The sequence below is a fragment of the Cupressus sempervirens genome, chromosome 8 (genome assembly GCF_028749045.1).
Source record: "Cupressus sempervirens isolate cs-2001-9-10 chromosome 8, ASM2874904v1, whole genome shotgun sequence".
In the NCBI taxonomy this organism is placed as follows: domain Eukaryota; kingdom Viridiplantae; phylum Streptophyta; class Pinopsida; order Cupressales; family Cupressaceae; genus Cupressus; species Cupressus sempervirens.
Window position 1 is genome coordinate 278,165,603 of NC_143125.1, and position 14,657 is coordinate 278,180,259.

General features: G+C 35.5%; 1 protein-coding gene across 2 annotated transcripts in view; it reads right to left on the bottom strand.

Moving 5' to 3' along the window:
* The window catches only part of LOC149542517 (uncharacterized), a 175,498-nt gene that overhangs the window by 78,608 nt on the left and 82,233 nt on the right, over nt 1-14,657 (bottom strand). For both annotated transcript variants that reach the window (XR_016355470.1, XM_089797451.1), the window contains exon 3: nt 3,882-4,061. Coding sequence is in view for 1 of the 2 variants with exons in the window: in XM_089797451.1 (XP_089653577.1) it covers nt 3,882-4,061 (180 nt within the window). In the remaining variant the exon portion in view is untranslated. The remainder of the gene's footprint in view (nt 1-3,881; nt 4,062-14,657) is intronic.

The following is a 14,657-nucleotide window of genomic DNA, read 5'->3' on the forward strand; positions in this document are numbered from 1 at the left end:
AAAGCTAGAGCAGGGATGGATAAAGCAATCAGCCTGTTTGGCTATTCGTGGATCAATGAAGTTATGAGTGCTACCAGAATCAATGAGTATAGTAAGAGGGATCTTCTTGAAGAAACCCTGGACCCGCATGGTTTGTGGAGTAGTGACTCCTGCCAAAGCATGGACAGATATCTCTGGTGGAGCTTCTGGTGAAGGAGGTTCAGGCTGGTGAGGCTCAACCTCATCATCCACTGTTTCCTGAGCATCTACATATTCTTCCAGTTCCGGTGGAGAATCCACATCCAAGAGATAGAGCTTTTGCTGAACACATCTATGGCCCCGAGACCATTTCTCATCACAATTATAACAAAGCCCTTTGTCTCGCCTGACTCGCATCTCTGTTTCAGACAAGTGCTTGATCGGAGTAGTTCTGGGAGCTGGTATGACTGGAGGGTTGTGAGAACCTGTATTTCTGAATGGAACAAAATTAGATCTGGAGCGTTGTAGAGCACTAATCTTGTCTTCCGCTAACTTAGCCAACCCAAGGGCTTCCATCATTGTAGTAGGTCGAAACATTTTGACTTCTGAGCGAAGTGCATCCTTCAGACCACTGACAAAACAACTACGGAAGAATTCATCAGACAAGCCCTCTGTGTGATTAGCTAATTTTTCAAACTCTGTCTAGTATTCTCTTACAGTGCCTGTTTGACGCAGTTTAGTGAGTGCTCCTGTGAAATCATCAAAGGAACTAGGGCCAAAGCGCTCCAAAATGAGGGTGCACAATTCTCTCCACGTTGGGCCTACATTAGCCTTGATGTACCAACGGAACCATTGAAGAGCTTCATGTTCCAAATGAAAAGATGCAAGGGGGACTTTGTGGTTATCCAAAGTATTATGCAAGCTGAAATACTGCTCTGCCCTATAGATCCATCCAGTCGGATCAGAACCATCGAAGCGTGGAAAATCAAGCTTTGGTCCACGGAAATTGCCAGAAGAGGACCCAGTATCTCCTGAATGGTTTCGGCTCATGGCTGACTGCTGAAAGGTAAGACCCAGAATTTTGTCATCCAGATCTTGAAGTTTGGTTTTGAGGGATGCAATTTCCTCTTCCATGATTTTTGCTCCTGTACGCGTAACAACCATAAAGCAAGGTTTTTTTTTTTTTTTTTTTTTTTTTTTTTTTTTTTTTTTTTTGGAATGGGTAGAAGATGAGAAACAAAAACTTTTTTAGTTACGGCAAACTTGGATTTGGGTAAAACTCATATAGGAAATGGGTGTTCGACGGGTGGTGGGAGACTATCTAGGGACAAGGGAAAAAGAAAAATGAGGGTTTCACGGGTAGGGAGGCGAAATGAGGCGAACAGTCCAAGAGGGATAAGGGAGCAAAATGAGGAATTGAATCTTGTGGCTCAGTTTGGTGGCGATTGGATGAGAGGTGAAAAAGATAGGGCAAACCCTAAAATTAGATAAATGAGGGATTTAGGGCTTTGATATGTAAAATTTGGGGTTGGGTCGCCAAGGAAGGAAGTATGCGAAATGATATTGCAGACGTTCTGCGGAAGTATGAGCAAAAACAGAAAGCAAACAAGGAAGCTACGACTAAAAAACAGAAAAATTTTTACTCTGTTTTTTTTTTTTTTTTTTTTTTTTTTTTTTTTTTTTTTTGAACAGTCGACTTAGAAAAATTCACTCACAGACAGAACAACTGAAAAGAGTTATTGCAATAACAAGAGATATTAGAAGTGAGAGGAACCTGAAGGCCACGACAGAAAAAAAATTTAATGTAATTTCCACCCAGCGAGCCCAAGAGAGTGCTCTGATACCAGATGTGAAGAAACTCCTTATAGCAATATCGTGAGAATGCTCGAAATAACAGAATACAAAGTGATAGCAGAACTCAGAATGAATCTATTGATCGCAGGCCACTTCGAGGGGGTAACCTCCTTTGAGCAAGCTCAATACAATAAATTCGTCCGTGCCCATCAAGGGCCTCAACCTATTCTTATATACTGGGTACGATCTAGAAAAGTAATACTACCTATGCATGTGGGATAATAAAATATACTCACGGGACGACTTACAAAGCATATGCGTCCAACAACACTACTCTAACAAAATAAACAGAAGGAACACACAGGTTCCTAACAAAATCTGAAAGTATGAGTCATGACAATGGTTTTTCAAAACAAGAACAGTGATAAAGTTTGCAAATGTAATGTACTGTTTTCAGTTTCAGATTTGCTATATGTTTGAAATAATAATACATGATAAATGCTTAGATGCATAACAAAGAAGGCAGACTTTAAACATGAACAAGAAGATCCTAAACCATATGACAATGACATATTGCAAATGATAAACTTATGACTTGAACATTGATAAAGTTTATTGTTAATGAGTATCAAAGTTTCAAACTGATTTGGTATTGAATTAAGTTTGATAAACAACAAGCTAATACAAAAACAAAAAAACAAAAAAAAAATCAGAATCTTAATCAAGGTCCTTAGCTATGATGCTCTCCACCGAGTACCCAGTACATGAGATACGTGTACTCGGCACTTGGGTACATGGGTACGAGTACCAGGGGTGTGGGTACGAGTACCCATGCAACCTTGGTTTTTTCACTTCAAATAATAATCTATATTTTACTAAAGCCAATTCATCACATAATAACCGATTCATTTTTGTAACGTCATCTTTTGTGTAAGAAGACCGACCCTTCATTGCAAAGACAATGAATTGTCAGGTTTTATATACTTCAAGAAGGAATTCGCAAGATATGCAGATTGATACTTTTGCTTGTAGGAGATCAATACAAAGGAGAACTGATTATTGCTTGTAGATTCACATATAGAGAGGTGCTATTATTACTGTTTCAATTCCGCCTAGTGTTTGGCCAAATTGTAAATCAGCCTTCTTCTCTTTCATTAAATGTAAAAGTGATATGTTTGCGGCTGGGTTTTTCTCCCTCAAGTTGGAGGGTTTTCCCAAGGTATTTGTTGTGTCTTATTGTTCATTATTTTATTTATTTGTTGCTTATCCTCATTTCTGGTATAATATTAGCAGTTTTAATCTTTAATTATACTATGTTTAGATTTGTTAATATTTATTACAGTTATTATTTTCTTATTTACATATGCATTAACATGTGATCCTAAAAATCATCCAATTACATTCCTGAATTTGCACCAAGGTGATGTCAATTAAGATGACACAAATAGGCATTTCATTATAATATAATATAATTTCTGTCATAGGTAGGTAGATATGATATAACATGATTTATCAACTCATCATAGTTCAGTCAAATGTTCCAAATTTGGAAATATACAATAGAATTTTTGAAGGAAAGTTTCTCATGCTTCATATATATGAGTATAATGCAGAACCTTACTATTTTAAATGCATATCATTCTGTTAAGGCTTTGTGTGCTCTATTGGATTAATCTTATCTTGGCATCTTTCAACCCACTCAAGTATCATCATTGTTGGCATGTAAGATTAAATTTCATAGTTATTCAATAAATCAGTCACAACGAAATGCCAACAACCACATGCATTTCCATGCACTTCAAACGTGATTCCTGGCCAACCTTCTAAAACCAAACCATCTAACATTTGAAGCTACACTGCTGTGATCTTTATATTAACATCGATAATAATCTACAACAAACTACATTATATATGGCTTTGAAAAAATCACGACTTCTAGCTTTATAACTCATACAAGGCTGTATGGCTTTGAAAAAATCACAACAACTTCTAGCTTTAAAACTCATACAAGGCTGTCAACAATAATTGCAATATACCCCAAATTATCCTATCTTTATATTCACTTTACAAACAGTATGGCTTTGCATTGAATCTCTTTAACTGTCAAGTCTGAGAGATGTTGAACTTGCCTGAATTAAACCGTACTAAACGACTAGGTTTTCCGAGGTACGTTGAAAACCAATTTGCTGCATTTTCTCCTTCATCGAGTGCTGTGCCCGACCACTCCCACACTGAAACATTATCTATCCTTTGTAATTTATCATGAGAAAGAGGAATCTGTAGAGGATACATGTCTGGTGCCATAACAGCTGCCAAACAAAGGAAACATAAGAAAACCATTTTTGATGATATAAATTCACACCTAGCACATTATTGAACAACAAGAATCATTTATATCAATATCACAAGTGAGGCATGGGAGTCTATGTTGGCATTCCTAATATTAATATCTAATTTAGTGGCATAAAGAAACATAAAATTGACAGCAATACAAATTTATATTGTGCATCTTTCTTGTAATTGACTTCAAAATCAGAAGCTATGTAAGAAACAGTAATCTCGTTAAGATATCTCCTATTAAAAAATAGCATGGCATTTAAACATACAGAACCATTTTTAAAAATATAATTCAGTACAATGACCTCTATAATCACCCTCCAGAAATGATATGAACACCCATGTAATCAAGCTGAGATTTGAATCCGTAGAACAATACTATGACTTGCACTTCAACTCTCTACCACCTCTGATGCTGGAGCACCAAACATGAGGTTATTACTAATTCACTTTAAGAAGGGGCATTATTGAGTATCAAAAGCTTATTTGAATAAAAAACCTTTTTTGGTTTTAATTTTTTTTTTTTCTAATGCACCCTATTTGAAGAGGAACAATGATGTCCTAATACAACATAATTTCAGAAAACTTCCTCACCCTTGAGATTATTGTAAATTGAAAAAAATGCATGAATAAATACATCTTACTTCTATCAATTTACATCAAATACTTTGGCAGATTTGATTTGTTTGAAGATGTGATTAGCATTATGTAATGCCCCCTTTCAGGATCACTGTTTACTTTGCCTTTTCCCTCAAAATTTGATGAATAGTCTTGGAATCATAAAATCTCCTTTATACTTTATTAAAAAGGTCACCACCTTTCACTAGAATTGAGTCACCACTTTTGATTGTTGCCTTCGAGAGTAATTTATTATTCCCCAAATTTCTCTCCCTTCCTTGTCCCACAAATGAAACATTCTTCTTTAATCTTCTCCCTTTCAATGGTCACAACCTTCTTAAAAATTACCACTTTGAAGAGTCACAAAACTTCATTATTGTTGTCCTTTGGAAAAGTCATAACCTTTCATAATTACCACCCTTTAAAATAGTCACAACCCTTCATCATTGTTGTCCTTCGAAAGAGTCACATTATTTCATATTTGCTTCTGCTTTAGAAGAGTCACAACCTTTTAGATTTAATGCCCTTTATTAATTCCTACGTTCCTTTTTCTCCCCTTTTCTACCTCTTCCAAATGAAGTTTTCTTCTCCCTTTTTATATCTCACGTTTGAAGGAGTCACAACTTTTCCTTTCATGCATGTTGACCTTTCAATAACTTAACTAAGTTTGATTGTGTTATATTCCAATTTTATATTTTGTTTTTGTATTTAGATTTATTCTTTTCATATTTATTTAATTTTATTATTAATAATTATTAATTATTAATCATTATTGATTAAATTTTATTTAATTTTAATTTTTTTGATATTATTGATTTGATTATATTATAATTATATTGTTTTACATTATATGGTTCATTTAATTATCTTTATATTCAATATTTTTGTTTATCTATTAAAATTTTCTTTACTATTATTTATTAATTAAATTATATTATTTAATTATTTGTTTATTATTAAATCCTATTCGAGAAAGGGGGCATTACACATTTACATCCCAAGGAATTTCCCATAAGATCAACAAATCCATCAACAATGAAAATTATGAATTTTAACCAAGAGGTTGTCTCTTGATTAGGTATCAATAGAGTCCATATTAATGTACTTGCAAAGACAGCAACCCTTCCCTCCTAAAGATGGTCACCCTTGTGACAATACTTCTATGTACTAATTGAAAAAACACCTTTGGTATACAAATAAGTCGCACAGAAATTGGAAGGTCTTGAAAACAGAAACATGAGCCCCCAAATTCTCCAGAAACAGGGTCATACACAAGAAACAACTCTATTAAAAGGGATAATCCCAAAACCATTTACACCTGATGCAAGATCCTAAAATCCCCTGCTGATTTCTGCCCATACCGTTTCCCATTTCTAATATACTAATGATTGAACATGTCAACTCCTTAACTGCTGTTTCTTAAGTTCATGATTGCAGGTTTATTGTTCATTGAAATTTGAGGTTTCCTTCATGGAGAATGCCATGATACATAATATGAAAGATGCTTGACAGAAATAACAAATGATTTGCCTATAATATAACATTCTCTTTACCAAATTAGCTCAAAGATGATATATTTCAGAATAGGGGAAAACAATTCTGACCTCAACAACAATGATATGAAAGTTTCATACTTCCTTCAACTTTGGTAACACAGTTATGCTTATGCTTGATGTTGAACGTCACCTAGCATTATAGAATCAACTTGATGAACAACTTTTTCGCCCAGCATTACTACAGAACACCAACGAACAGGGAATGCAGAAACAATTTCTCTAGTCTTATTTTGATAAGATTACTGTTGTGAGAATCAATACAAGTCATGGCATTCCATGCTCAATCATCAATTTATTCTATCAGTCACAGTACTCAGAAATTACATATAGAAGTCTGAAAATGAGCTTGCTGTACAGAGGAAATACATGGACTGTGCCTTAATTGGATCTTCACTGGCAGGATATGAGCGCTATTCTCTAACTACCAACAATAGCACTACCAGTTTCAGTCCGGGACTATTATCCACATCTTCCATTAAATACTCATGCTAAGCCAGGAGCACCCTAGCATATTTTAATGATTCAGCTACAGGAATCTTGGGACCAGCAATATAAGTCAAATAGTTGATCAAGAGCTTTTCCTTCTCATGAAGGATATCAGCTAAGATACTAGCCTCTTGTCCAAGCATATGAGAACACATTCTTGGATTGCCCCCTGCAAAACCTCCATATCAAGTTAGCTTAGATGCTCAGCAACAACTCTAGAAAATATAATAAGAAAACTCTGAATAAGGGTGCTTCAATCATCCTGGATCAGATATTCCCCATAAAATGGAGCCGCGAATTGTAAAGAGACTCAAAAAGGAGAAATAACTTTAACAATGCTTGATATAAAACTCTAACAATCCCATCCTGCTTCACTTTGCCCAAATAAAATGTTGCAAAGACTTCCCTACACCTCCACTAGGTTGGGTGGCTAACAAAATAAATTTTATAAACAATATTCACGATATACAAGAATGGAATGTTAATATACAAGAATGTTCAGATAGCAACAAAGAAATCAAAAAGTTTGTGAGGGAAAAATTTAGAGTATCACATGGTCAAAACAAAATGGGCATATTCAAAGCCTACTATATCAAACAATTTTACCCCAAAGGAGACCATGAGGAAAAGGCATACATAGAATATTAAATGGAGAGCAAAAATACTTATAGCTCAACTTAGGACTTCTTCTCACCAATTGAGGTGTGAGACAGGTAGATGGATGATACCTAAGGAAGAATGGGAAGCAAGAATATGCCTATTTTGCAACATAGGAGTGGTAGAGATAGAGCACCATTTTATCATGGAGTGCTTAGCATACAATAACATCCATCCCAGCTATGCAGATCATAGTTAACAAGCTTGGACTCGGAAAAGAGCTTTGTAACTTAGAAAATTCCTTAAATTTAATACGAAATGTATTAGTTTTGCAAAATTGAAGAAAAGAGCATATAATTCAGTAAATGAGTAAACAAAAGAAACAAGCTAAGTCTAGATATATTTAAATGCAAATTGAGTACAAAATGGCATCCTCGTGTGGAATATTGATGGCTGGTAGCTTGATAGTCTGAAGAAAAATTAAAATAGCTAATTTACTTTATAAGACTATACATAAATACATCATCAAAATAGTCTACATCTTCCTCTTCCCCTTCACATCAACTCTACTAAAAACTATGGGAAGGGTAGGGGGTCTAGTTCTAGGAATTTGTTGTGGTTGTGCCTCCTTACTTGGCACAATTGGCTTTAACTCAACCTCCATCTTGGATGTAGATGTTTTTGTGCAATATTATTGACGGCTCCTAGGAGGCAGAGAATACCTTCCTTGTAGTATCCACACAAACTATTATGTGTACGATAGAAGGGTTGTCCGTACTATGGGTGGAAATGCTCGTACAATGCCAGAGTTGTCTATACAGTGTTGGCAAGGTACTTTCGTACAGTGTTAGTAGGTCATACAATGGGACAAGAATATCACCATATGACGAGAGTGGGTGCAGTACGGTGGATATGGAGGGGGGGCATATGGGGTGTATTGGAGGGAAAATGGACCGTACGGTATGCAAGGTAGGGAGGAACGGTGATGACTAACTAGATTGGTCATATGGGGCAGGAAGATGTAGTATGGTGGCATTAGAGGGTGTACGGAGGGATGAAGGGAGTGGGGGTACGTAGGATGGCAGAAGGTTGTGCGATCCAACAAACTTCCTTCAATAAATGGAGTTGATCAATCACAAAGATCTTGATAGAAGCACATGAAACATACACTACTACACCCAAACTACACAAATTTAAAGATATATTATATAAGACAATGAAATTAGCAAACAAGAATAATGCTCCGATTTGCCAAATCTAAGCCAAGTAGTACACAGATGGAATAGGGTGACGGTTGAATCCCACCAAAATCGGAATAGCCAAATAGGGCAATTCGTTCACTTCCAAAATGACGAACAAGCCAAAACTCCAACAAGGATTCATAGTACAAAGAAATGACCCAAATTGCATCCCTAAACAACTCAACCTCACAGACATAAAAACCCATCGAGTGAGAACTTAAGTGCCAAGAGGAGGCACGAGAAACACCTACCAAAACAATTAAATAAAAATGGGTCCAAGATATACTAAATCAATCAGCCCATAAACAAAGGTTTTAATAATTTATTTATTTTAATCGGAGACATCACAATCCTCCCGTCCCAAAATTTGCTTTCCCTCAAGAAAACACAGTGTTAGATGCTAAAGGATGTATTCATCTTCCCAGGTGGCTTTGTCCAATGACAGGTACTTTCGGCATACCAAATACTCCTTAATGGTGTGATTCCATAGTTTCTTCTCTCGTATGTCAATGATCTCAATTGATTCCAATATCAACTTCCCTTCATCGTTCAAAGGTGGCAAGATGGTGGATACAGGAACATTTTGACTCAAGGCCTTCTTCAAGCAAGATAAGTGGAAGACATTGTGGATTCAACTTCCTTTAGGTAGCTCGAGTTCATAGGCCACTTCACCTATGCATTGAATTATGCGGTACGGACCGTCGAATCATGGTCTTAGTTTCTCTTTGCCACTTATCTTTAGAGACGATTGTTAGTTGAAGACGGAGGTATACCAGATCACCCACTTCAAAACTTCCTTCACTTCTATGTTTGTTGACGTAGATTTTTCTATTGATTTTGTTCTTGTTAGAGATTGTTCTTTAAGACCCTTAAGATGTCTTGTTCTTCCTACAACCAATCTTTTGCCTTCAGTGCACGAATGTCACCCAAGACCATATCTACAAATGAGGGTGGCTCGCATCCATAGAGTGCCTTGAAAGGTGTCATCCTGATGGACATGTGGTAAGTGGTTTTATAATAGTACTCTCCAAGATGTAACCATTTAACCTACGCCTTTTTTTGTGTTGAGACATAGTTGCGAAGGTATCCTGCCAACCACTTGTGTACAACTTTTGTCTGTTTGTCGATCTGAGGATGTTAGCTGGTACTTGGTGATAACTCCCCTGTCTAGATGAAATATTTTTGTCCAAAAAGTGCTGAAAAAACATCTATCTCTATCACTTACAATGTTTCACGACAATTCGTATAGGCGGAAGTTTTCCTTGAAAAATAAATCTACAACTTGGATGGCCTGGAACTTAGTGGGGATGGCAAAGAAGTGTGCATACTTTGTCAATCTATCAACCACGACGAAAATACAATCTCTCCCATTCACCTTCGGAAGTCCAGTAATGAAATCCACCAACATGCTATCCCATTTTTGTTTCGATATGGGTAAAGGTTGTAGTAAGCCCGCTTGTAGGGTGTGTACAAATTTGTTCTGATGGCAAGTTGTGCATTCCCATACATACTGCAAGACATCATTCTTGAGATTTTTCCATGAAAACCTCTCTCTAATCCATTTGTAAGTTTTGAGAAATCTTAGATGCCTAGTTAATGGTGAGGAGTGCATTTCCTTCAAAACCTTATGCTTCATTGTGGATTCAAGTACCAAATATATCCTATCCTTGTAGTAGATGATATCCTTGACCACCTTGTATCGATCATCCTGAATGTTGCCATCCATCAGTTTGCATGCAAAACTGTTCTTGGCATACACCAATAAGTACATCTTCCAATCGGCCATAATATGAGACAACAAACAAATGCTTGATTTTCTTGAGAAAGCATCTATAACGACATTATTCTTCCCCTTCACATATTCAATTTCAAAATCATAGGCGTGAATCTTAGTTACCCATTTTTTTTGCCTCTCATTCAAATCCCTTTGCTCCAGAAAATATCACAAAATATTATGATCAGTATAGACAAAGAACTTGTCACCCACCAGGTTTTGCTAGAACTTGGTCAAGGCATACACAATAGTCAGCATCTCTTAGTCATCGATGGAATATTAGCACTCTACTTTTGTAATTTTACGGCTCTCATAGGCTATCGGATATTTGTTCTGCATCAATACGGCACCAATGCCTTTTCCGGAAGCATCACACTCCAGACTGAAAGGTCGAGCGAAGTCGAGTAAAGTAAGGACTGGGCAAGTATGCATTGCTTCCTTTAACCTGTCAAAAGTATGCTGTGCCTTTTCATTCCACTTGAATGATCCCTTCTTAGTCAATTATGTTAATGGTGCGCTACATTGAGAGAAACCCTTCACAAATCTTCTGTAATAGCTGCATAACCCAAAGAATCCCCTATATTCTAAGAGTGACATCGGCTGGGGCCAGTCAAGGATAGCCGAAATCTTCTCTTGGTGGACCTAAACTCCATATTTACTAACAACATGCCCCAAGTACAATATCTCTGTCATCCCAAACTCACACTTCGACTGCTTGGCAAATAGTGATTGCGCTTCCATAATTCTGAGAACTTCATCTAAGTGCTTCAAATGTTCTTCCCATGTTTTACTGTAAATGAGGATGTCATCAAAAAATACTAGCAAGAACTTACGCAATTGTTTGTTGAAAATGCAATTCATGCAGGACTAAAAGTAGTTGGTGTGTTTATCAATCCAAAGGGCATGACTAGGAACTCATAATGCTTGTAGTGACAACAGAAAGCCGTATCTTCCACATCTTTTCGCATGCGGATTTGATGGTATCCGCAACAGAGATCTATTTTAGAGAAATAAACTTGTAACAAATGGATTTTCATATCTAAATCCAAGACGGTTTAAACTAAAAACCTCCAACATTTATAAATAGATAATTGAATCCTTTTCACATGACATTAACTGCTTTTAACAATTAACAAAAAATAATTGTAATCATATTCAATTGAAATAACTAGATCAACAACTAGCTATTCACAATTGTATTCATGATCAACTGAAATAAATAGATTAATGATTATCTAGCATAACTGTATTCATGATCAACTGTAATAACTAGATCAACGATTAATTGTTCACAATTGTATTCATGTCAGCTGAGATAACCAGATTAACGACTAACTATATTCATGATCAATTGATTAACAAGTAAAGTAAATGTTTAACAAGAAAGAAAGAATGGAACATACAAGAATCATCGAAGGATCTTTAGCTAGTTGTGCAAGCCTCGGCTTTGGTGAGAGGAGAAGCATTGACATAGGCTTAACCTCCCAACCTTAGACCATACTTATCCCTACACATTCTATTAAATTAGAAAGGCCCTCCCTACCTCAAGATCGGGCTTGGGATGTTATTCAGTCCAGCCACCTGAGCATCCTGGTGTTTTGAATGTTCGCTCAGTTATGAAATGGACATGCTTACATAATTGGCGCTACTAACATCAAGTGATCATTAAATGGAAAACATGCCTATAAACTACCTTGGCCAAGGATTTCCGATGGGTTCAACGTCCTGATCAACACAACTCGACTTGACAACAGGATTCATTACAGGGATGAGCATGAGCTATTAAGTATGTTTCATTTAAGGTATTCTTATCTGATTTCTCTTTTGTTTTCTTGCAAATTTATTCCACCTCTTCACCATACTTGGCTATACAGCCAGTGTTTCCTAGGTGTATTAAAATTATGAGCACTCTGCCCTTTTACACCTCTTCACCATATCATGGCTATATTGCCAGTGAATCCCAGGTGTTTTGGAAAGGTTATGAGCAATCTGCTCTTAATTTCTTTTATCATAATTAGAGACAGCATAAAACTTGTTATTGATATTAGTAACTTCATGAAGGTTTTTACTACATTTTGAGACTCCTTTTTAAGAGATACTACTCGAGTTTTTTTTAAGATGGTTCTGGATACAATGAAATAAAAAGAAAAGCTCAATATATATCATAGGGAATGTTCAGCAAGTTGAATAGTATGATCACAGTTAAAGAGAAAGAGACTCTTAAGCTTAGCCGGCTGCAATGGAATATGTACTCAAAAACATTAAAAGGTAACTCATGACCTGATATGTATTGCTTGTGGAACTGGCAATCTGATCGACTCCCTCTCTTACTTAAGTCGTCACCTTCAGCGCTAATGCCTCTGTATTCTAACTGGAATACTTGCTCGACTATGGTGAATCGCACTATCTGAACAAGGTTAAATTGGTAATTGCAGGAGGTGTTGGCGGAAGTAAAAAATTAAGGTAATGATATTGAATTTGATGCTAAAAAGGCAAGGTGTTTGAAGTCGGCAGCAGAAAGAAATGTGGAAATGTGGACAGGGGTGTCGGACTCCCCTCACGGCTTCCATTTAAAAGTCTAGTCATGACTTCTTGGCTTCCATCGGTTAAAAGATTATAAATCATTCGAATTTCCAAGTATTACATCGATTATGAAAAGAAAGGGAAAGAAAATTAAAATTAAAAAGTTGGAAAGAAGAGTTGGAAGGATTATTATTTCAATTGTTATTATAATATATACTTATATACGTTCATGTAAGTATATCAATGGGGTGACATCATTAAATTACGTTATTATAATTTATTGGTGCTATTTCATTTTTATATTTATATGTACATATGTAAATATTTATTATAATAATATGATGATGATCAATTAAAAATCTCTTGAGGTATGTTTTATATTTTAAATTAGATTATTTTATGTTTTCTTAGATTATTTTCTTAATAGCTCATGTGGGTTCCAAAAATGTATCCTATGATCAAGTCGCTGTGTCCTTTACAAAGAAGTTTAAGGTCATACTTGCCAATCCTAATGACTGAACGAAGCAAACATCCCATTCTGATGACCCCGTTTAGCAATGCTTCCCCCCCTCTTCATCTTCTCTTGCAATCACCCATAAAAACACTTATGCCATAATAATAATTCTATAATAATTCATAAAAACATAATAATCGTTATTTTAAATCAAGCAACTGCTAATCATCTAATAACAGTTAATGGTTAACAACCATCTTCATTAACAATTAATACAATGTATATAAATAACTACCTATTTCACATGATCATGAAAGGATAATCCGTTAAATCCAAAGGTTACGAACAAATTTAAAATTAGGTCAAAATTTTGGGATGTAACAAAATTGCACCATGCAACTCATCCAACAATTCATCAATCCTAGGAAGAGAGTAACTATTTTTTATTATTTTCTTGTTTAACGTGCGATAGTCCACACACATGCGTAACGTCCCGTCCTTTTTTACCAACACCACTAATGATGCAAAAGGGCTAAAGTTGAGATGGATCCATCCTTTCTCAAGCAGCTCTTGGATTGTCTTCTCAATTTCATCTTTAAATTTTCTAAAATGGCAATATGGTGTGGTGATAACCAGTTTGGCGTCGGCTTCCAATTCTATGTAGTACTCGAAACCATGATGGGGAGGTATGCCAGAAGAAATGTCTGCAAAAACTCTATCATGTGTATTCAAGATGGCCTATAGTTCATCATCCTGATACACCTGTTGCCCTTTTATTGGTTCTATCGAAATGAAGCAATGTGCAACCCACACAATGTCATCATGCCAGAAAATGGCCTCCATCCATTGAGCAAAGACTTCGTTCGGTCCTTCATTGGCCATCCCTCTGAGAACAACCTTTCATGACCCCTCCTAAAGAGAATCCTATAATTATAATTTGATAAGATTTAATAATAATTCATATACTATTATCGATTATTTCCAAAAGAAATAATATTGATATAGATAAATATATATGATCTATTTTTAATAATATAAATTATTATTATTCATAATAACTCTACTTAACTGTTCATAATAGTATAAATTACCATTCATAATAAGTTATTTATAATAACATAAATTATCATTCATAATTATTTATATTATTCATATATGAATTCATAATAATATATATATGAATTTACTTATTATCATCTATAATAATATATAGTATACATATCTAACCAATGAGATTTACATATAGACATTTAAATATAAATTTAATAAAATACAAATTAAACTAACCAAAAACTAAACAATATATATGTATCTCTAAT